Source organism: Eptatretus burgeri, chromosome 16 (genome assembly GCF_056783735.1).
Source record: "Eptatretus burgeri isolate ZD-2024b chromosome 16, Ebu_testis_v1, whole genome shotgun sequence".
In the NCBI taxonomy this organism is placed as follows: Eukaryota; Metazoa; Chordata; class Myxini; order Myxiniformes; family Myxinidae; genus Eptatretus; species Eptatretus burgeri.
In genome coordinates this window covers 60,964,250-60,989,244 of record NC_140976.1, presented here as the reverse complement: position 1 = coordinate 60,989,244, position 24,995 = coordinate 60,964,250, and the positions used below count along the sequence as shown (strand labels likewise).

The 24,995-nt window shown below is 42.7% G+C and overlaps 1 protein-coding gene across 1 annotated transcript; it reads left to right on the top strand.

The window, feature by feature from the left end:
• Positions 1-13,693: 13,693 nt before the first annotated feature.
• On the top strand, positions 13,694-23,071 carry LOC147011166 (uncharacterized). The gene is made up of 2 exons (XM_085860113.1): positions 13,694-14,110; positions 22,203-23,071. Exons 1-2 carry the CDS (start codon positions 13,842-13,844, stop codon positions 22,441-22,443), a joined length of 510 nt encoding a protein of 169 aa, XP_085716239.1. The 5' UTR covers positions 13,694-13,841; the 3' UTR covers positions 22,444-23,071.
• Positions 23,072-24,995: the final 1,924 nt, after the last annotated feature.

Sequence of the window (24,995 nt, the reverse complement as noted above, 5' to 3'; positions counted from 1 at the left end):
CAGGAGAAAACTCCAACGAGGGAAAACTGAAAATTTAGAAGGAGGAGGGATTAGGGTGGGGTTAACGGATGTAGAAAAGATCATGGTTTTGGATCGGGGATGATCTGAATTGGTGGTGAACAGCTGTATTGAAGACCTGAATGGAAGAATGAGATTGATGAGAAGGTGGAAGTTGGTTCCACAGTCGTGGAAAAAAAAGAGGAACGAATGAGTGGAGGTGAGCAGTGACCCTGGATAGTGGGTGTTTCACCAGAAGGGGGTTGATGGTGGACCGTTTACGCCACAGACAACTTGGGGCAGGGGGACAAAACACGGAAAGAGCAGAGGGTACCAGACCAAAGAAAGGAGGAATCAGTACAAAGCAGAGAGACCACTGACCTGTCTGCGATGGTAAAGTGATAGGCCCATAGAGTCAGATTCATGATGGGAGATTCCAATGTCTTGAAGGCCTTGAATTCCATGGCATTCAGGTGAGAAAGGTGTGTGGCAGGAGACCTCTACCCCCATCAAGATATGGATGAAAAGCTTGTAGGTGGATAGGACTTCAGGTGTGCCAAGGAAGGACTTTGTATGACAGAGGATGCCCAGTTAGTGGCTGGTGTTGGAGGTAAACTTTGAAATGTGGTTTGCCCAATAAAAATCATGGCTGATCGTGCGACCAAGGAGTTTGAGACTGAACTTCCTCAAGAGGATTGTTAAGAAAGTGGAATGGGGGTTTGCCAGACAGTCCTTTTGGAGAGGGAGATGTTGAGAGTGTTTTGTCAGGATTTGAGATTTATCAGGATTGAAAGACATATTCCAAGTGTTTGATGAGCTTGTCATTTTGTTTTTCAAGGTCTGAAGAGAGGAAAGAGGATGTAGCTTGCCTGTCTGAAGGATGAGGGATGTTACGGCAGAGGGTGGACTCATCAGCAAATAGGTAAAGGGGGTTTTCCAGAGATTCAGAGAGATCATTGATGAAGATCAGCAATAGGTGTGGGTCCAAAACACTGCCTTGGGGCACTCCAGGCCTCGACAGGGAGAGGAGATGAAAGGATTCCGTTGAGTGCCACACGTTGGCTACAAGAGCAGATAAAGACAGTAAACCATGTGTGGAGTTAGCCTTTGATGTCATAGGCAGAGAGTTTGGAGAGTAAGATGAGATGCCGGACTGCACCGAGAGCACGGTACAGAGACGGCCTTGATCTCATATCTGAAATTTAGGGCCTCCATCTATTATTTCTTGAGTATAAGCAGCATTTCCAAGGTTGAGTGACCTGGTCTGAATTCAAATTGGTGATCTGAGATGAGGTTGTTGAAGAAAAGGAAATATTTAATATCAACTGTGATGATGAATTCTATCTAAATATATAATGGCATTTTAATATAGTCTATGTGCTTCCTAAATATGGTGCTTGATTAAATGAACACCCCACCCCTCCCAAGTCCTCAACTCCAGCCCCCTAACCCAAGTCCTCAGTTCTCCCCCCCCCACCAACCCCCCACGTCCTCAAATGCATGCCCCCCAAAGGCCTCAACTCCCCCACCCCAACTCTGTCCTCCCCTCCTCTTGTCTTCCCGTTCTTCAAAGCAAGAGGGCATTCTTACATCCTTACATAATATTTCATCATTTTCTCAACAAAATGGTGCCAGATGTGAAGTGGTACTTGAAACATCTGATGCACAATATCACAATGTCTGTTCAGTGGAATAGACACTCTCAAGTGAGGAGCACAATTGTGTGAATTAATGATCCCCAATTAATTATCTTCATCGTGATGTACTGTATATACAACATGGTCCAAAATGATGTGCAACTTTATATTTCATATAAAATTTTTTGTTATTGGTCGATTTTCTTTGTTTTACTCTAATAATACACAGGATTAGTTACATTATTTTTTTAAGCTTCAATAATCAATACGGAGTGCTATCATTCGTTGATGATGAAGTGCTCAATCAAAGTGCCACACCTCTGGATGACAGCTGACACATGGACACGGAAGTTGTCCATGACTCGGTGGAGAACTGGATCTAGTGTGCATCTGATTTCCCGTCTGATGGTATTTTTCAACTCCTGCAGTGTGTGTGGGTATATTTCAGAGACTTTAGCTTTGGGGGACCCCCATAGGTAGTAGTCAAGACAAAGCAGATCTGGGGAGTCGGGAGGCCATGTGTTGTCCGTCTGTTTTATTTATTTCAGTCTGTGGTCCAGTAACTGTATCTTGTATTGATACAGTTTCAGATCATTGTGTATGATTCTGCCAAAGGTCGTGCAAGAAATTCCTACCTGATGTACAAGTCGGCACGTCTACTTTTTCGGAGAAGCCTGCAAAGCTTCTCTTAATCCTCTGTCTTGTCGGGTGGTTTTGACCAGTTTCCTTCAATTTGGTCTTTCACACTTCCAGTGTCTCTAAACGTTTCAACAATACATTTGATGGTTTTGTGTTATGGACGAAACTGCCATTGTGTGGAAACATGAGACACAAAAATGGTCTCGAAAATGAGTGTCCGCTGGGGCACACACAAATTGTTCGACATGGTTGAAACTTCCACTTAAAAAACTATAAACCTTGTTCTTTAAGTGACCTGAAAACAAAAAAAGTCACATTAGTAATATTATGATGTCCGTTTGTTAAGGTGCACATCATTTTGGAACACGCAGTATATATGATGTTAAGATTAAATAACAACCAAACAAGCAAAAGACGTCGTGCAGAGCACGATACTTGCAAAATCCATCCCCCTCTCCAAAGGTTTCCATGGATACATCAAATTGTCCATTTCATTAAAATTAATATTGACATTCTTAATCAAAGCTCAGGTCAATCGGATGAAAATAGTTTATTTTTCAGATTGAAATTGAATATTTTTAGAAGTTTGACCTTGAGTTGACCTTTGACCTTTTGACCTCAAAAATAGTTGGTTTCCCAATTCAGTGACGCAATATGAAAATATTGTTCACATTTCAAGTCAATCGGATGAAAAATGACGATTTTAGAAATTCGACCTCAAGATGACCTTGGACCTTTGACCTCAAAATCAATATGCTTCTCAGTTGAGACTACCTCTACAACTTGGTGAAGTTTCATGAAGATTGGTTTTAAATTGTGACCTGTAGGTGATTGACAAACAGACACAACAAGCCGGTAGGCGGACATGGGTAGTCGATCAAGTCGAATTTAGTCGTTTTTCAGCCGTTACTAGCCAACAAAAGCGTCCAGAGCAACGGTTCTTTCTCACACATAACTAGGACATACCATGAACCTACCACACCAGTTTCATGTATGTCTGACTCATGGTCTCTGAGATCTAACGAACTTCGTTTTTTTTTTGTTTTCGACCAGGGTTCATTTAAAGTATATCTTCTCCGACAGTTTTCATAGGATTTGGCTGGAAATTTTTGACAAAGAGGTTGATTATAGTGCGCATAAAAGCCTGGAAGCCGATTTTTGAAAAAAATTAATTTTTTATGATTTTTCAAAACTTTCAATGTCCCGTTGCTAGGCAACAGGTGGTTGCTTAGCAACAAAACTCAAGCGCGCACACTCCCAGCTCATATGGCACCTGTTCGCCAAGTTTCATCGAAATCAGTTTGCTGGTTTGTGCTGTGGAGCCTCGCGTTGCACACACACACACACACACATACACACACACACACACACACACACACACACACACACACACACACACACACACACACACACACACACACACACACACACACACACACACACACCCCAACAATAAGGGTAGGAAAAAAATCTCAAAAATAAATGTTTTTAGATTATTTTTTTCGACTCGATCGACTACCCAACAACCCGTTAGGCGGCGATGGGTAGCCGAGCATGGAAAGTATAAGATATAGAGCAAAATGGATGTCATATAGCGGATAGGGAATCACCTTAAGATTATGCATGTCAAATCTCATCCAGTTCCATCTACTGATAACTACTCAGGACCAATTTGAATGAAAAGTACCGAAAATGAGGGTTGAAATAGGAAATCCCCAAAGTTCGAGGGGGTGCTGTGGGTGAACAAAGATCTAAATCGAAAATCTGGCTCGATCGTTTGTGCACATTGTATTCTAGACGATTATTGTAAATTTTCATGACCATCCGACCATAACCCTAGGAGGAGTAGCATTTGGCGCAAAGGCACCTCCAGCTCTTGCATATTATCGATTTTTGCACTAATTGACCTTTGACCCCTGACCTAAGCGAAATCGGTCAATATGTCCTGAGGCAAAGTTGTAGTACTCATAGAGTACCATGAACCTGCAAAGTTTCATTCGTATCGATGCACTCATCTGGTCACTAGGGGGCCTTCAATTTTCGCGCATACCCCATTTGGAGGGGGCGCTGCGGGTAAAGTATTCCATATATCACAAAAATCGGAATATATTTGATCGAGCATCACCTTTAGATCATTCGTGCCAAATTTCACAACCCTACGTGGGATAATGGCTTTCGGAATTGATTTCGCGTGAACAGTACCGATTTTGAAGGTTTTTCGGTTGTTGCTAGGGAACCAAAGCGCCCCTAGCAACCATCACAATTTCCAAAGCACGAGGTCATAAGATGTACCTACTACCTGAGTTTGGTCAAAATACGCCCATGTTTACTACCAATTATGCTGATGACAAACGAACAAATATCCAAACAAACATCCAAACAAAGACAGAATTACTGACATTAAGGGTCACCTATTTCGGCGACCCAACAGATAGACAGACAAGCCGGTAGGCGACATGGGTGGTCGCTATATAATTGCATACTCGTCATTCAGTTTTTGATAGATCGGGCTGAAATTTTTTGACAAAGAGCTTGATTATAGTGCGCATAAAAGTGCAGAAGCTGATTTTTTATTTTCTAAAAAAAAAAATATAAATATTTTTCGGATTTTTTCAAATATTTCAAAAACCCATTGCTAAGCAACGGTGGCGTCCATAGCAACGGTGCTCATAAGCATACAACTAGATCCTGGTATGAACCTACCACTCAAGTTTCATCAAAATCGGTTAACTCCTCTGGCCTCCAGAGCTGTCCATTACAAACATAGACAGACGGAAAACCTGAGAATAACGGTAGTCTAGCGACCACCCAACAGACAAACAAATGGACCCAAACGCAATACCCTCTCCTTTGGCGAGTGTAATAATGACGAAATAACTCTTGTTAGATCTTAAGTAAGGCGGCCGAGCGTTTACCGCTGGTGCATGCCGACTATGACAGATTAATTAGTTTGGTAATTACCTCCCAGTCTATCTAGGTTCAGACAATGCTGGATCAATGGAAGGAAATGACAAGCACGGACAAGTTGAAACGTCAACAACTAATTTATTATTCAGAAAAATAAACAAATTGAAGAACTTATTATTTCCTCGTGGTGTAAATAGGCGAATTCAAATCGTTAAAAAAAAAAAATCTCAAATAAAGAATTCAACAAGCAATTTTAGAAAAATAGACAAAGAGCAGATGCTTGTCACTATGCCTTACTTACTAATTAAATACAAGACATGGGTACCCAGCAGATCATTCAGGGGGAAAAGAAATTCAGTTTCTGCTTTCCAAGGTCAAAGTCTTTGTGCGTCTACTAAAATGACCCAAAATGTGTGAGCGTTCCATGGTCCGCTGCCAGCGCCCTGCAACCACCCGCAAACAGGCTCGAACACCAATCTACATCACGTCGTCACCCCCAGGAACCAGGGACGCCAAGAATCAGGTATGTCTGACTGTCAGAATAAACTGTCCAGAAAAAGCCCGTGGTGTGTTTAATAAAATGTCCTGCAAGTCCAAAGTGAAAATAAATCGTCCATTTCCAAGCCATTGCCTTCTGATGGAAAGGAATAGAATGAATCTACGTTGGGTTAACGGCTATCTCTCATGCGGGAATGAAAACTTACCTAAAATCATACATCATGAACGTGTCGTTCCCATAAGAAAGAAAGAGAATCTGTTCTCTACCCTTCTCCAATGCATCAAAGAGTTAGAATCCCACCAGACAAGGGGATGGGTCTATTCTACACATGCATTTATGGAAATAACTGTCTGAGGACCTGGATGTTGTGAGCATTACTCGGATCCAATTCTGAAATCCACAACAATATTTACATACCAGCAGTCTCTACATAATTACACCTTGCCGTATACCAACAGCCTTTCGTAAGTTGTCTCCAAGCCCATGTGAAGCATACTGCACATTTATCGATGTGAATAATGAAAATATTTTTGTCTAAATCAATTTTATTGATCCGACACTGCCTGGTTACGTGGTCATTGATATGGTACCATTTTCAACTTTGAGCCGCCAGAGTTTGGGAGCTGGTAAGGGATGCAAAAAAAAATGACAGACACTGGATCTTATTATATAGATGATACACCCTGGTAATGTCTGTGTTTGCTCCATTGCTCTCGTCCCCACTCCACCACTCCCTAAACCCTCCCCCAGTTGATTTGACGTGGTAAATAGTTACATTGAATTGATACGGTGTAGAACTATAGATGTAGTGCATGCTTGATTGGCTGAATGGCCTCTTCGTGCGTCCAAGTTCTTTGTGTATTCTGGTGCACCTACCCTGAACAACACATGTCCACTCTACCCCGGGTTGTGGAAATTTCAACTGAGGAACACCAATAATGTGGATTTTAAATGTATTCGAATACGCCTTGCTATCTGGGAAGCGCTCACCAATTTCATATTGCTGTAGAAGCAGTGTTGAGGGATCACGACTTCATCGTGGTCTTGCACCACCACTTCTGTTGCAGGCCACGGTCTTGCGATGAACCCAATAATGAGGAATTGGCCTATTTCAAGTAACTTTGTATGGCGATGCCGTTGGATAATGGAAACGGTGTCGTTTACATTTTACAACTCGACTTGAGCAGTTTTATCGTCTTTATTTTTGGAAACATTTAATTAGTTTATTACACATCATGCGCTTTCATGTTTTGTTTGTGCTTCTGGTACTTCCCACCAATAAATACAATGATACATCGGTCATTCCGTGGAACCCACACTGTTGGGAAGAGCGTGACGTACGCCTGGGCTCTCTCACTCTGCAGGACTCCTAAATAGCATCTCTTAGAAAAATTCCACACACAAAGTGGAGGAACTATATAAAGTTCCCTGGCGAGCTGTCCTCCAAGGTGTTTCTTTTGGGTTCGAGCAAGAGGAGACGAACTCGTTGACATGACTTCAGGAGTGGTCCCTTATTGTTCATCGAGGCTGACCTCAAGGATGCTCAAGGTGCGTGACAACCTCCTTTATCCCACTCAAATGATTCGATTGATGTCTTCTGTTTTGGGGAGGCGACTGGAGGTGGTTTTTCTATATATCTTGCAGTAAATGATTCCAATTGTCAGTGCGGTTACCGCATTGTGTGAAGTCGCAGGAGAGATAAGGAGAAGCTCGTTTAAAGCTACTCTGAGGACAATTGCAGGGCAATTAAAAGTTTTGCTTTCCTCGAATTGGTCGAACGAGGGCAGCTTTATGACACTTTCTAGTCCAAAAGTATTGTCAAGGAACTGAAATTGTTCTCAAGTCATGAATTATTGCCGTGGGTAAATGAAATCAAACTGTCGCACTGTCTTTGCCTATTGTGGCACGTGCGGGATAACCTTGGCCCTCAAGGTGTGTGTACTCCCCTCTGAGCTGTGGAGCCTAGGTTTGAATCTCGGCCCAGCTAAGAACTCTTCCACTGTGGATTGTTTCACTGTTAACATATCCTCTTTCAAGACCTCCATTGGTCTTGCAGGGTAGCCTCAGCCCTCAAGGTATGTGTGTACTCTCTTTTGAGCTGTCCAGCGTAGTTTCGAATCACAGCCCAGCTATTAAGTGCCAACCTGGTGTCTTGCATGCCGGGGAAGTCATCGATCTGTGCCGAGTGCACCGGATAAAAATGAAACTGGGGTTCCATCTGCTCGCATTAGTTGAAGGTTGTTCAAGGTCCACCGGTGTTCCTCATGAAGAGACTGCGAGTTATCCCCGGCATACTTGCCAAATTCTAAATTCTTGCTTCAACCTATGGGGGCATTTGGAGGGGCAGGGGACACTGCATCAGTGGTACAGCCACACTCCCATCAGTGCTGCACACACTAAATGATGGCAAGCACCTAAAACACACATTCCATTTGGAGGAATGGAATTTGGAGGTTCCATTGGAACCCTCGGAATCAATTCGGGAGAAGACCCGTGGGTGTGGTGAGACTCTTGTGCCTTTAACTGGATGTGCCATCAAAGTGTCTGTTTGGGGGTTCACAGGATCCACATTTTGAGGTCTATTTGTGAAATTTCAAAGATTTCAATGTGACACAAGAACGACATCGACAACTTCACAAAGCACTTGTCTCATTCTTGTTCAACACCTGTGAAGCAAGTATCCTGTACTTTATTGTGTTTTGGGTTGTTTCTACATACTCATCGGGTATGTATATCAGTTTATTGGCCTGGCAGAATAACTTGGAGCGGTTTTATTTGCCTTGGAGTTTACTCTGAGTTTGATTCCTGGTGCTGCAATCAAAATACTGTCACTAGGATGCTTCAGGGCTGGCAGGATAGTTTAGCGGTACGCAAACTCTGGGTTTGAATCCAGACCCAGCCATAAACTGTCATCCTGGTATTACACAGGGAGGGTGATTAATCAATATGTGCGCCGTCTCTCGGATGGACGTTAAACCGAGCGTTGATTGGTGGACCGTGAACGTTAAAGATCCCAGTGTCCTTCGTGAAGAGTAGGTGAGCTATTGCCGGCAGGCTCACAAAATACAAATTCCTGCTCTGACTACTGCTGGGAGGGCAATGGTCAACTACCCAATATAACCCTTGCCAAGAAACTGCTTCGGCAGCACGAACTCTCTGTAAGAGTATGGGACATCAGAATCGGAATGTCGCTTCGAGGCAGGACATCCCTCATTGAGTGCGCTATCCAACGAAGGGAGAGAGACGTTAAGTCACGTATCCTGTCTGCTTGCATTTGTTGTGGATGGTTCTTCTTCTTCTTCTTTCGTTTGCAGCACAAGGCTGTGAGTAACATCACTGGTTGGGGACTGTGACGCATTGCGCCATGTAGGATAGGGCAGGATTTTGTTCAGGGTGCCGGTGATATCTCACTTACTCTGCACGAAAGACACTGTGGGACGTTTAACATCCACCAACTTGTGCTGGCAGACGAGACGTCGAGATTAGCATCCAACCGAGAGATGGCGTACACATTGATGGCTTGCCCTGCTTGCGAGACACCAGGATGACAGTTTGTAGCTTGGTCGAAATTCAAACACATGGTAAACGGCTCAGAGCCAAGTGTGCACGCGTCGAGACTCTCGGCCATCCTGCCAGCCGTTGTGAACAGTAAACATCCCACAGTGTCTTTTGCAAGACCGGGCCATGGTGTGCGGGCACCTTGGCCAAATTCCAAATTCCAATCGTAACCTGCCTGGGATTTTTATGGAGTCACCGGAGTCATATACACGATGCACGTGTTGCTTCCGAGACCTGCCTTACTCTTATAGTGCAACGACGTGTGTAGCGGTGCAGCGATGGGATTTCGGAACCAAGTTAGAATCCTCAGTCTCAAGGGAGAAAGAGATAATGATAATAACTGAGCCAGGATTTATATTGAGGTATACACCGAGAGTAGTTTATTATACAACTAGTGTGTGCCTGTAGGTGTGTGCCCGTAGGTGTGTGCCCGTAGGTGTGTGCCCGTAGGTGTGTGCCCGTACGTGCAGCTTCGTTCCTTCGCTCTCGTAAACGACGACTGGATTGGGGCATTTTTTCAATTAGATCGGACCAACCGTGTCATAAATGGCCATAACTTGGGAAACACCTGGGAAACATACTCAGGTCCCCAGCGTCAATTGTGACGTCATATCAAACGAAGAAGAAAAATAATTGACGCCCCCTCTCCCTCCCCCCCAGCCTCGCCCCCACTCTCACCCCCTCCTCTCTTGAATTGTGACGCCCCTCTCTCTCACCGCCCTCTCTGGCCCTCCTCTCTCGCCCCCTCTCGCCCCTCTCTGTAAATGTATTCACAAATGTCTACCAAGCACAACAATTAATTCAAACCTTGGGAAAAAACAGCTTTCAAACCTTGGGAAACACTTGGGAAACAGCTGAAACGGATGAAGAACGATATCAAACCTTGAAAAGGCACATACTCAGGTCCCCAGCGTCGATTGTGACGTCATACCAAATGAAGAAGAAGAAGAATTGTGACGTAAATCGTGCAAAAAAACAAAACAAAATAAATAAATATTACTTGTGACGTCATTCGTGACGTCATAGCACAGTGTCCTGTCTGGTTGACAGACGTTATTGGTCATTATTGGTTGACAGACAATATATAGGTCGTTATTGGTTGACAGACATTGGTCATTGTATCACGTTATTCTTTTTATTAATGCCAATTATTGTGCTATTATTATTATCAATATGCTGTTATCATTATTCTGAGATATCAAAAATGGCATGATAAGGTGGAACGACACTTCAGCTGCAATATATACACCTTTCCAACACTGAAAAAAGCAATAAAATGGCCGTAACTTGGGAACCGCTCGTCCGACCAATATCAAACCTTGAAAAGGCACATCCACAGGTCCCCGGCAATATTCCTGGCAAGTTTCAATCAGATCGGACCGGCAGTTGTCGAGAAACGGCCGTCGCAGACAGACAGAGACACATACACACACACACACACACACACACACACACACACACACACACACATACACACACACACACACACACACACACACACACACACACACACACACTGCTGGAATTATAGATAGACTAGTGCGGGCCCTTAGGTGCAGCTTCGTTCCTTCGCTCTCGTAAACGACGACTGGATTGGGGCATTGTTTCAATTAGATCGGACCAACCGTATCATAAATGGCCATAACTTGGGAAACACCTGGGAAATATATTCAGGTCCCCAGCGTCAATTGTGACGTCATATCAAATGAAGAAGAAGAATTGTCTCTCTCTCTCTCTCTCTCTCTCTCTCTCTCTCTCTCTCTCTCTCTCTCTCTCTCTCTCTCTCTCTCTCTCTCTCTCTCTCTCTCTCTCTCTCTCTCTCTCTCTCTCTCTCTCTCTCTCTCTCTCTCTCTCTCTCTCTCTCTCTCTCTCTCTCTCTCTCTCTCTCTCTCTCTCTCTCTCTCTCTCTCTCTCTCTCTCTCTCTCTCTCTCTCTCTCTCTCTCTCTCTCTCTCTCTCTCTCTCTCCCTCCCCCGTCTCACCCCTCTCTCTCTCTCTCTCTCTCTCGCCCCCTCTCTCGAATTGTGACGCCCCCTCTCTCCCCCCTCCTCTCTAGCCCCTCTCTCTGTAAATGTATTCACAAATGTCTACCAAGCACAACAATTAATTCAAACCTTGGGAAAAAAAAGTATTCAAACCTTGGGAAACACTTGGGAAACAGCTGAAACGGATGAAGAACGATATCAAACCTTGAAAAGGCACATACTCAGATCCCCAGCGTTGATTGTGACATCATACAAAACGAAGAAGAAGAAGAATTGTGACATCAATCGTGCAAAAATAAATAAATAAACAAACATTAATTGTGACATCATTCGTGACGTTAAATGGCACCGTGTCCTGTCATTGGTTGACAGACATTATTGGTTGACAGACAATATATAGGTCGTTATTGGTTGACAGACATTGGTCATTGTATCACGTTATTCTTTTTATTACTGCCAATTATTGTGCTATTATTATTATTATTAATATATCATTATTCTGAGATATCTTTGGGGAAAAATGGCATGATAAGGTGGAACGACACTTCAGCTGCGATATATACACCTTTCCAACACTGAAAAAAGGCAATAAAATGGCCGTAACTTGTGAACCGCTCGTCCGATTAATATCAAACCTTGAAAAGCACATCCGCGGGTCCCCGGCAATATTCCTGGCAAGTTTCAATCAGATCGGACCGGTGGTTGTTGAGAAACGGCGGTCACAGACAGACACACACACACACACACACACACACACACACATGCACACATTGCTGGAATTATAGATAGATACTGTATACACCAACGGCCATCTTTACATTTCATGCACATTCTGCTATACGTGACTTCACTTGACTTCTGTGGACTTTTTCATTCCTCCCAGTTTTCATTAAATGTCAAACTTGTGTCTTTTGGGACCTTTGGGCACCCGGAAGTAGCTATGTGTCAGCAGGGGGATGCCCATATTGTGACTGATGATCTAAGAGGTGAAGAGCTCAGATTTATGAACCAGTGCTGTGGTCTATTGGTCTCACGACTTCTCCTTTTGCTGGAGAGGCTGATCAGCCTTCACACCCTTTTGAAAAATTCATCATTTTCTCATAACTATTTGGCCGTTGAACCTCACATGGGTGATCCATGGCACATTGTGTTATTTTCATAGTGGTGATCGCACTTTCACCAATTTTATCTTTTTGTCCATCTCGCACCATGAAAAGTTCTGCATGAATTGTCCTTTATTGACGTGGACATCCCTCTTTTCATGCAGCTTCCCCAAGCGGCCATTTTCATGAACTTAAATGTATGTTCCCTTCCGAGGAACTTCAACACAGGAGACAGCTCGGCCCATCAAAACCTGCGCCGGTGTTGCCAAAATATGGTCATTTGTGCGTGCTCTATCCCTAAAGTGCTGAACTTCAAACAAGGAAGCAGCGCGTCCCATTTTTGAAGTTTTCGGTTTGACTTGGCCGGGGTTCGAATGGCCGACCTCCCAAACTCGGAGCAGATGCTCTTACTGTTACATCACCGAGTCCGGTTAAAGAGTAGGCTCCTGTGAGATTCTGCCTACAATAGCACTGCCCTGCAGGGAAAGAGAGGCTGTGACTCATATAATACTGTAACTCAGTTTCATTGGAGGTAAAGTGGATTGAAAAAGACTCTTTCCTGAGCTTGCATGAATTTATTTGCTGAACCAACCGGTTTCAGCCTCTTTCACCTCCCTATTTGTTTTATCCTCTCAGGTTTTTATATCTCTTCTCAAATTCGTCTGCACTTTCTTCTGTACAAACAACAGTGTTTGTGTTGATATAATTACAACAAATTATTGTCATTGTTTTGTTAAATATTATTCATTAAAAAAAAAAATCCCATAAACACAGAACAACTTGAATGGCACTCGGTGGAGCGCACACCTCTGCCAGGTATGAGCAGTTTACATTTCGTATTCCACTGAAAGGCCGGATCTGGATCCAGATCTGAACCAAAATCAAATCGGCTTGTTCTTGTCACCTACCCAACTCATCCACTTAGTTTTGTCATAATCTGGCTCACAGATGGACAAACAGGGCTGAAAACACAACGTCCGTCCACCTATAGTGACGGAGGTATAATAATTACAATAGTGATTATCATCGCCACTTCATTTTCCTGGCATGATCTTCATGAGTCCACCATAGGAGTCGACAAAGAAAGGTTGCACCTGACGAGGCGAGCAGTACTTGAGAAAGGCCCATATCAACAATATCAACATTGTAAATGGAAGAACAAGCTTCATTTCCTCTGAAGAACGGTTTGGTGTCTTCCATAGAAAATTTCCTTATATTTGTATTAATCCAGGCAGTGGTTTGTTGTTTTTTTTTTAAATAAGGAGTACTTGAAACCAAAAAAATTAAGATCGAGATTATTTTGTTGCTATTAATACACAAAAGGTCAACGAACTGCTTCATTCATATGTAGTGCCTATCCCTCGGGTGTGAACAATGCCAATGCTGTCAATGTTGGGTTTGACCCTTACAGATATATACATATATATATATATATACACCTTGAGATCTCATTTGACCTTTTATGAATTACTCTGCAGGCTTTGCTTTTGGCGGTTGCTGTCCTTTGCCTTCTGCAAATGTGCCGAGCACAACCTTGGAGAGATTCGTTGCTACATCGGCAGTTGAATGGATTTGCACTTTCAGAAGACCTCCCCATTAACCGGAATCCCTCAACCGGTTCAGAGAAGGCGCTTCGCACAGGATCGAGATTTGAAGATGCACCGACGGAGAACACCTCGAGCCACATTCCACGGAACCGAAGCCGAAGACATCACGTTCATGATCAAAGCAGGATCTGCTGGAACCAAGAAGTGAGGTTACGGAGTATTTCTTCATGGGAAATGAGGTAAAGAATCATTTTTAGTTATTAATTGGAAAATAAAGGTTTGAGCATTGATCACCTATTTCTTGTAGTGAACTTGGTGCATGAAATTGTTGTGAATTTAATGCGTCGGATCTATAGGAAACGTTCTCCAGACTCCATGACCCCAAAACAATCTTATTTCTAGCACTCAGATGAATATGATTTTATCGTTTCCTCGAGTAGTGGTCCCTTAAATTAAAACCTGGCTTTCATGGCAAGAGGACCTCAACGCAGTGAGTCACAAAGGCAGTTTGATAACGATAAAATAATTACAAAAGTAGAAATCCAAAAAGAACAGGAAGCGAATACTTCGATATCGTGCGGCTGGGGGCAGTAAAAGTCTAGGTTAAGAATGACGAAACAATTTTGCAGTTATAAAATTTAAATGTAGACACGGTGAATTAGCATGCATGATGGGAAGAGTTGTGACATTGGACAAATTTCTATTTATAGCCCTCAGATCAAAGGGACGTACGCGGCCATAAGTGTGACAGAAGACACAGGACAGAATAGCCAATTATATTATATAACAGCGTGATGTCGCCGTGCCATAACGAGAGTTACAATGCTGCGCGTCAACAACTAACGGAACAGGAAGATTATCACTTCCTGCTCAGAAAATCAACTTCCGGCGTCACAGAGAAAACGATTCAGCACAAAAAACGTCGCTCTTCGCATTAACCCCACGCACAATCCACCCGGCAATCTCCACCCACAATCCACCCGGCAATCTCCGCCCACAATCCACCCGGCAATCTCCGCCCACAATCCACCCGGCAATCTCCGCCCACAATCCACCCGGCAATCTCCGCCCACAATAAGCGTGACAGAATAGCCAATTATATAACAGCGTGATGTCTCCGCGCTGTAACAATAACACAGCCATATAAATGGTGAAAATATATTGTTGCGGGGCCGGGCGTCGCCGCGAGCTGGAACTGCAGAGTCGGCTCGACCGATTGCCTGGAATTCAGATCATACTTCTCGGAAAACTCCGGAAAAGTACGGGTCCCTTTTTGGACCGAAGTTCGCCAATAGACAGACCACGTGGGGTAGGGTCGATTGCCAATTTCAATTTACCTAAATACTCACGTGGTCCACCCTTCTGGGGAAATTCACCCTCGACGATGCTCGTACGGAACGAGCCGCTTAGCGTACCCGTTCCGTGTGCGATCCGAGCGGTTTGATCGCCGAGATCCGTCGGTCCCAAATTTCCCGTTACCACGGCAACGGCCTGGCTAATTTTCCAACATGCAGCACGCTCAGTCAATGAAGGAATAGACACGAACGAGCTGAAACATTCAACAATCGGGGTATTTGTTCACAATTGGGGATGAGGGGAGCACACAAGGGCAGAGCTAAACCGAATATTAATAAGTACGTATGTACAGCAAGGCACTTAACAATTCACTACTTACTATACGGGTGCCACAAACACACACCCAAAGAATCGGACCAAAAATGGTGTTTATCGAGGTCTCCAGCTCGGATAGAAAGGACGAGCTGAAGACCACATTCTGCCTCGGACCTGTCCACCTCGTGTGGTCTTCGAGCCGTCTGGACCGGGCACAGCGAGGACGAGCTGGACCAAACACCGCGAGCCGCGATCAGCTTTCCGAGCTCCGGCGGATCCCCTCACACTCCGGAACACGCGCTGGTGCAGACGAGGCGTCGATTCCCACGAAGAACCACGACCAAGAAGAACAAAAGAACCGAAACAGAGCGAACAAGAACCAAGAAGAACAAATTTCTGTCTCTCTCTCTCCCTCCCTCTTCCCTCGTTATCCCTCTCGGGCGAGGCTTGCTTCCGGTGAGGCTTGCTTCCGGTGAGGCTTGCTTCCGGCGAGGCTTGCTTCCGGCGAGGCTTGCTTCCGGCGAGGCTTGCTTCCGGCGAGGCTTGCTTCGGGCGTGACTCATCCGCCGTCGGTGGGGGGGGGGGGCAGTCGCATGCCATTTCTTGGAGTTGTTGTTATCGTTGGTGTTGTTGAATAAAAGAAAACCTGACTATTAAAATAACTTCACAGAGAGCATTTACATTTATTCACTCATTAGACGAGGGGATGGATATTATAACTAGAAACACATACTTATCGAAATAACTAAGCTTTAGGAACCTGAATGTCTGTGTGCTCATGGCTTCCAGATTCGCAACAATACCTTTTTTTTTTTTTTCAAAGAAGAAGGCGCTTCCACCCAAAAGTAAACAAGGACAAATGTGTGTCCAAGAGCCGCGTCCTAAAGGTTTTGTCTTCACCAGAATAACAAGAAGAGGAAGAAGAATAAAAAAAAACACAACTTCCGATATTTCGTCACGTGCCGTCACGTCACGTCCGTCATGGACGATCTTCGTTCATGACGAGAAAATCGTGTATTTACGAAATTACAATATATTAAATGGAATAATCTTTAAATCGTAACTTGAACTTTTCGAAACTTAAAAGCAAATGTCCGAATATATTTAAAAGTTCATGATAGACGCTCTCAAAAGGAACCCTCAATGTGAGGATGTGTACAGGTGTTTAGTATTTAAGGAGATCCGGATCGTGTATATAAAAGAGCCGAGTCCGAAAGGTTTTAGAAGAAGAAGAAGAAGAAGAAGAAGAAGAAGAAGTAGTAGTAGTAGTAGTAGTCGTAGTAGTCGTAGTCGTAGTCGTAGTCGTAGTCGTCGTCGGCCGCTGCTACTCTAGTCCAGTCATTTTAACTTTTAATTGGAACAAATTGCAACAGAATTTTTTCCACCACAATACATTTCTTTGAGGTCCCCAAAACAACATACTAAAAGTCCCAAAAAATCCTGATAGGGGAAAGACGGCTAATTTGCATAAATCCAAAATGGCCGCCAAAATTCAATAATTTGGTATAATGTGACTTGTAGAAGGGCAATTTGAATGTTTTAAAGTTCTAGAGTGGGGTTTTTGCCATTGGCCTTTCATTTGGAAAAGGTTACAATTTGATTTGATGACAGGGTCATTTGCATATTAATTTGCATATTTTCAAAATGGCCGCCGAATGCATATGCTGATCCTATTATAGGCTGGTTTCAATTATAAATAATCTTTAAATTAATTTTTAGTTAAAGAAAATCTCTTTACTTCAGCAAATTATGGCACCAAAAGAGTTGCATGGCATGATGATATAAAGAGACCACTAGAAATAAGATATAATCATCTGATTTAAAGGGGAGCTTCAGTATATTGTGGGTAAGAGGGCGCTATAGCAATCATAATTATTTTCATTTAAATATGGGAAACTCTATGAAAACTAACAACAATCATTTCAAAGAAATTTCAACCAAAGAAGTGCGACACTGTTTTTACTTGAATTTAAAATTTTACAATTTTGTATATGTTATGAATGGATTCGGTGGTTCCTGGATGATTAAATATCGAAGTATGGTGTGGAATGTACAACAGCAATCATACAAAGGCATTGTAGAATCATCAGTCACCCTGTTATCATACAATATTTAACATGGACAGTGGGCACATCGATTAATAAAGCATCGATGTACATTGAAAGAACTCTTTATCAACTAAAATGTCACTTCTAATTAAGTATAAAAAAGTCAGTCACTGTTTTCTTTCTGAGTCATTCTTACATCAATTAAATGTATGCCCTGTACCTTGTTGAAAGACATGAAACCTGAGCTTGGTGTCCACATTTTATGAATTATTGCAATAAAAGGATTATAATCTATTAATACCACATTTTATTTTTATTAATTCAAGCCACTTCTGATGCTCCCCTTGAAGTCCTGCCCCTGTAACTATACTTTGGTTTTTAGATTGCCCTTACCGTAGGATGTCTGTTCTTTACACCTCTTGTGCAGGTAATATCTATCAATTGTTACTTAAGTCTGGTGCTTCAGAATTCCTGCAGCTTATTCCTCTGCATTCTGTGCACACATCACTACAGAGGAGGCCGTGGTGACGACATGTGCACCTGTTTGTGCTGCATTGAGTCTTGCAGCCACAGCATATGACATTCAGTAGTTCAGCTGGTGCTGGAGATTTGTCAGTCTGCTTAGGTAGATATTTACCATCTACGACATGCCAGCCCCATTCTCCTGGCTTCATAGTTCTGTTTGTTCCTTTCCACTGCATTATCTGGAAATAAACACGAAGGCTGTGATAAACGGCAGCTGCAGATGTTGGTGGCAAAGTTTGGGGCTCCACGTGAGATTTTCCCTTGGAGATTTTCTCACAAAACTTTCTGTAGCGTAGAGCGTCGAGTCGTTCATCTCCACCACCATACAGGGATACAAGTGCCTTTTCTCCAGCTACCACCAGCTCATCTTTTGCTGCTTCTACAGAGTTGAAGACCTCAGCTTGTTCACGGAATTTCGCTTTCTTTATCTCCTTTACAGCTAAGCCTTTCCCCAATCCAAATGGACGTGATGTCACATCGCAGCCGAGGAAGGCGTGAATGAAGAGGATATGATCACATATGTGAGGGCCTAGTGACCCCTTTGTTTGCTTGATGCACCATGATCTGGTTTGTTGTGGAGCTGATTTCTTTGACTCAGATCTCAAGAAAAGCTCGTGTGCATTCATTTCAGCATGATGAAGCAGAAGAACTCGCAAGTCTGTGTCATCTCCTATTACAACAGTATCCTTGCTTCTGGCAGATGCAACAGCTGTCTGGACGATAAGGACATCAGCATCGTCCTTCGCATGGTCAACGCTGCATCCTGCTCTTTCCAGTTTGTCACTTACAAAGCATATGAAGCGCTGCTTGTTGGCTTTGTTGTTCAGAAACTCCTCTTTCTTAGATTGGAGAACCATGCCACCTGTGAAGTGCACTTCAACTCCTGCACAATTTGCTGTTCTCCTAAGGTGGGTGGCATCTTTAATCGTTGGATCATCGCTATATCCATCAAACACAATGGCAGCATGACCATATTTCTGTGTCACATATCTAACATATAGCTGGCTCACACTCTCAAAAGTAGATCCTCGAGGCCATGGCACTCTATGAAGCAATGCTCCGCCATCAAGAACGTACTGGACATCTCCGCTGGGTTTGCGTTGCTCTTCTGGCACAGCTTTCCAAAGGGTATCTGCAAGGACTGCCTTCTTTGGCTGCAGAGGGAGACAAGATGATTCAAACAATGCAGAGGGGTAACTACAGAGTTCATACTGGAACAGAGATTGCACATCTTGGTAGTGGTCTCGAACAGTAATCAGTCGCTGAAATAACAGCTGGGGATCTACAGTAACAGATTTACCCAAGACCTTTACAGTTGATCGTGATGCTAACGTGACTGCTTGGTCAGCTTTGCGGAATTTGAAAGCTTCTACAGATTTGCCCAATATTGAGGAGAGAACCTTTTCTCCAATTTCTCTTGATCTTTCAACGTTGACTCCTTCCTGGGCTGTCATTCCATTAGCTATGTTAAACAGTGACTCATTCTCAACAAAAGGGGACCTTTCTGTCAGGTAGTTGATAAGCTGAAAAAATACAATAAAAATATATTGAAATATTGAATTTAGTAGCCATCTTGGATTTATGCAAATTAGACGTCTTTCCCCTATAGGGATTTTTTGGGACTTTTAGTATGGTGTTCTAGGGACCTCAAAGAAATGCATTGTGGTGGAAAAAATTCTGTTGTAATTTGTTCCAAGTTTGGCCAAATATGAGGCTAAAATGACTGGACTACTCCCCGAGAGCAACATTCACTACGTGGAAGCGCCTTCTTCTTCTTCTTTAAAAATGTGTAGTTCCAACCACCCCAATCTTATACATATAGATTTCCCTATACAGCATTTGTTTGTTTGTTATATGTTTCCAAAGCCTGAGCCCAATTTTCCCAAAATCTGCTGTACTAGATTATTTTCACATGCGCAAAGTCAAAGTCAACATCACAAAAAATTTGGAGTCGAACCAATTTATCAATTTCTAATCTAATTTCCAAAAATTTAAATTTAAATTTCTAATCGAATCAATTGCATTTAAATATTTATATTCCATATGAAGAATGGGAATTACTATGGAAAGGGTCCGGTCTCCTTCGGATGACACAGAGTGTAACGAGTGATCACATGATCCTGTATTAGGAGGAGCCAAGTAAATGAGGAGCCCATTTGGCCCATCATTGTCATGTTGCATTCCAGAGTTAGTTTTTGTTACAGATTTAAACATCAATCCTCTTGATGTTTTACTAAAGTCTCTAAATCACCCAATCTTGATCAGGCGACTCAACTTGTGTGATATATAATAATTAAACTGATTCAAAATGCAGGGTTGAGAGTCAAAGGCATACTCCAGTGTGCATCCCTCTGAACTTTGCTGCCAGCCCAACATTTGTGTTTACAACGTCAGATTCCTTGTCTCAATTGTTTTTGTTTCCTAGACAAACATGAACACCTGTTTTCCCTTGTATAAATGCCTCTGTCTTGTTCGTACGAGACTACATGATCTCATGAACCACCAAGTAAACGTCTGTATAAAGGAAAAGTAAACGTTGCATTCCCTCAATATTAAATACACAGGCAGTTGAGAAAATTTTGTAACTTTTTGTGACTTTCAAATCTCCAAAATTTCATAACACTTGTGTCGTTGAACATGCAAAGTGACCCAAAGTTTCAGCATCAAAAGAGCTCTGTGTGAGAGTTCATTCGATGTCAAACGGACTCAACTGGCCAACACAGCAAGACTTCACTTGGAAATCTCAGTAATAAAATACGGTCAAGCATTCGACAAAGAATGACGTAACAATAACAGAAATGGATAGCCTTGTTGCTAATGTGAGAGAGGGAAAGCTACAGCAGGACATGAACTTAGAGGAACTTGAGATATCGACTTGGGGATAAGTACATGGAGCTGTGCCAGCTCAGTGTGTGTACACTGTATAATGTAGTAACCTTGAGGCTCTTTTTCCTTTTCAAAGTCAGAGGCTAACTTACGTACCACAATTACGTCAAGAGGACTTTCGTAGGGTCAGCTGGAGAAATTTTTAGACACATCCTTCACCAATAGGGTGGACCAGCCTGATGTTTGATTTGGTGGCAGAAATCTGTAATTTTGTCTCCTTAAGTCATTTGTAATAAGGATCAGTACCACTCAAGGCTAATAGGTCATCATCTATCTATAATTCCAGCAATTTCTGTGTGTGTGTGTGTGTGTGTGTGTGTGTGACCGCTGTTTCCCGACAACCACTGGTCCGATCTAATTGAAACTTGCCAGGTATATTGCTGGGGACCTAAGTATGTGCCTTTCCAAGGTTTGATATTAATCGGACAAGTGGTTCCCAAGTTATGGCCATTTATTTACCAAACCAATGACAGGACACGTTGCTGCGTAGGCGTGGCCGATGGGGAAAGGGCGCCATTTAGTTACCAATGACAGGACACGTTGCTGTGTAGGCATGGCCGATGGGGAAAGAGTGCGTTCCCCATTACGGGTTACAACGTACGGACTTCCGGATAGTGATGATTTACTGTATTCTAATAATTTCTCGATTTCTTTTGCGCATTTATAGATAAACACAATGCCCCAATCCAGTCGTCATTTACGAGAGCGAATGAACGGCCTGTGTGGTTGTTTGAAAGTTTTTTTTGCACGTATGGCCACGCACGTACGGCACACGAGAACGAAGGAACGGCCTGTGTGGTTGTTGTTTCTGGTACGCGGTTTGAAAGTTTTTTTATCATTATTCTTTTTTTGCACGTACGGCCACGCATGTACGGCCACGCACGTACGGGCATGCACATACAGGCACGTACTAGTCTCTTTAAAAGCTTGCAGTTGACTACCTTCATGGAAGTGAAAGGTTTATTTTATGGTTAAAGATTTGAAGCAAGTTATTTCCATTCATAGGTGTCTCAAAGCCAAACAATAAGAGAGCACGAGAAGCGGTTCGCTTGGCTTTTCACTCCATCTGTAGCTGAAGCTATTACGTATGCGATAGGATGAAGTGGAGCTCGACGTAACGGTGGCAGGCGCGTAAAATGGCGGGCCAGCAACTACTTTATTCCACCCTGCATATCAATACACAAAGCTGTAAATACACCACAACAGCACTTGGTTTTCAGCTCAAAAGAGCTTTCTATCTTCTGTTTTTTTCTCTCTCCAGAGATATCGTCGATAATGACCGAGAGCCAAAGGTGCTTTACGAAGCTGTGTGCAGACCCGGTGCTTGTCGTGGCGAGATCAAACGCAGCAAAACCATCATGCGTCTGCGCACCGAGCGTGTGTTCTACAACGTCAATGTTCTGCGGAGGGAACTAGATGCCGATGGTCACGTTGTGCAAAAGATTCACACTGAGAGAATAGCTGTGGCCTGTGTTTGCGTCATCGATCAACCCTGCCAGTAGGTCTGTGGGGCTCTTGAAAGCGGACGTTGGTCCAGGGACTCGTCTGCCAGCGTTAGCTGGTGGCCATTAAAGATGACATTGCCTCCTTTCCTCAACAATAGCTTCTTGACGACGGCACCCTGAGCAAAATCCCCAAATTCCTGCCCTAACCGCAAGGGCACTGCATCGCAATCACAGCTTGGCACCTCATGAATGAGTCGATCAGCCGGCCAAATTCGTTATTGGATCCCGTCCACGAAGCATTGGCCAAGGCCTGGGCTGCCTCAGTACATTTCAGAGTGAGGAAACTTCACTTTAAATGCTCGGTATCCTCCTTCCTGTGAAGGCCTAGTTTGTGGAAGAGTGATAAACTTTGTGTTTGTTAAAAGTTTTCTTTACGAAGTGAAATGGGTCCATCGACCTTGCTGACAAGTTCACTTCGACGTGATTAACTTATTGAAAATCCTTGTATTTATTTATAAACTCAATGTGGGTGCACTTTATTTAAACTTGGAAGATGAACTTTGTGGTTTTCACTTACCTTTCTGGTATTTTCTTATAATTTGCAAGAAGTCTGATAAAAAAAGTTGATGTTTTACATTCCCCAAAATCATGTTTTGGCACTTTAAACCAGGAAACGAATAATTCATTATTTTTTTCTTATAATTAGTTGCATTGTGTTGTATTTATTAAAAAAAAAAACAGATAATATATTTTGCATTTACCAATGATGATGTATAAATAAAGATTACAAACATTAAATACCGCAAGACCTTTTTGTCAGTTCCCTTGTCCATACATTCTAAGTCCACCTGTCTGTCCTCCATTGCTTCGCTGTCAGTGGATTCACCGGCTGATACGATGGACTTGAGGTATGCACACTCGCCTCCAAGCTGTCCAGCTTAGGTCCGAATCCCGACCCAGCTATAAAATGTCATCCTGGTGTTTCGCAGGCAGGGAGATACAATGTGTTTGTCATCCCTTGAATGGACATTAAACGAGAGTCCCGTCTGCCGGTATTCTTTAGTGGATGTTAAAGGTGCCCTTCGTGAAGAGCAGGCGAGCCATCACCGGCGCGTTGAACAAATTATACGAATCCCTGCCTCGAACCAGCAGAGGGCATTGCATCAGCAGCACGTCTGTGCCTTCATCCTGCAGCCTTGCGCTGCATACGACTGAAGAACGAAGTACATTCACCTCCACCTTCTACCATGTACTCCTCGAGATATACAGACAAAAACTAGAGGGGGAGCACTCGGGAGAGTGCAAAACCTCCACCGCCAATACTGCTGGGTCACTCAAGTGAACCTTATATCTTATTCGTTGAATATGATGTCAACAGTGCTGACAGTTATAGTTCTTTTCTCCAACATTTTTTTTTGGGGGGGGGGTTGGAAATCACTTAAAACATGTAAAAAAAAAAATTCTCAATTTTTTTAGGGGGGGTTGGAAATCACTTAAAATATGTAGAAATGCAAAAAAAAAATTTTCTCTAACAATTTTTTTTTGGGGGGGGGTAATAATTTATTTGGGTTGGAAATCACTTAAAACTTAAAATCACTTAAATTAATCACTTTTTAAAAAGTTGGAAATCACTTAAAACATGTATAAATGCAAAAAAAAAAATTCTCAATTTTTTTGGGGGGGGTGAGCTAACAATTTTTTTTTGGGGGGGGGAGTTGGAAATCACTTAAAATATGTAGAAATGCAAAAAAAAAAATCTTTTTTTGGGGGGGGTTGGAAATCACTTAAAACATGTAAAAAAAAATTTCTCAATTTTTTAGGGGGTTGGAAATCACTTAAAATATGTAGAAATGCAAAAAAAAATTTTCTCTAACAATTTTTTTTTTGGGGGGTAATAATTTATTTGGGTTGGAAATCACTTAAAACTTAAAATCACTTAAATTAATCACTTTTTAAAAAGTTGGAAATCACTTAAAACATGTATAAATGCAAAAAAAATTCTCAATTTTTTTGGGGGGGTGGGCTAAAAAATTTTGGGGGGGGAGTTGGAAATCACTTAAAATATGTAGAAATGCGAAAAAAAAATTTCTCTATTTTTTTTTGGGGTGGGGGTAATTTTTTTTGGGGGGGCTTGGAAATCACTTAAAACATGTAGAAATGCAAAACAAAAATTCTCAATTTTTTGGGGGGGACGGGCTAACAATTTTTTTTGGGGGGGGGTTGGAAATCACTTAAAACATGTAGAAATGCAAAAAAAAAAAAATTCTCTAATAATTTTTTTTTGGGGGGGGGACCAAGTCCAAAATTTAATGGCATGATCCTTGGACCATACCTAACCCCCCCCCACCAACTTTCGTCGAAATCCGTCGAGGAGTTTTTCCGTAATACTGTTCACAAACAAACAAACAAACAAACAGAAAGGGGTGAAAACAGTAACCTCCATCCATCTTCGAAGACTGCTGAGGTTAATAAATCGGTTACAAGTGGGGGCCCAATCTTGGCTTTGGACTAACATGTGAAACAGTGACATTATGGTATCCTTTGATTGCATATGTTAATTGGAAATCCATTCAAGATTGGTATCCAGATAGGTGTTCAAATTAAATAAA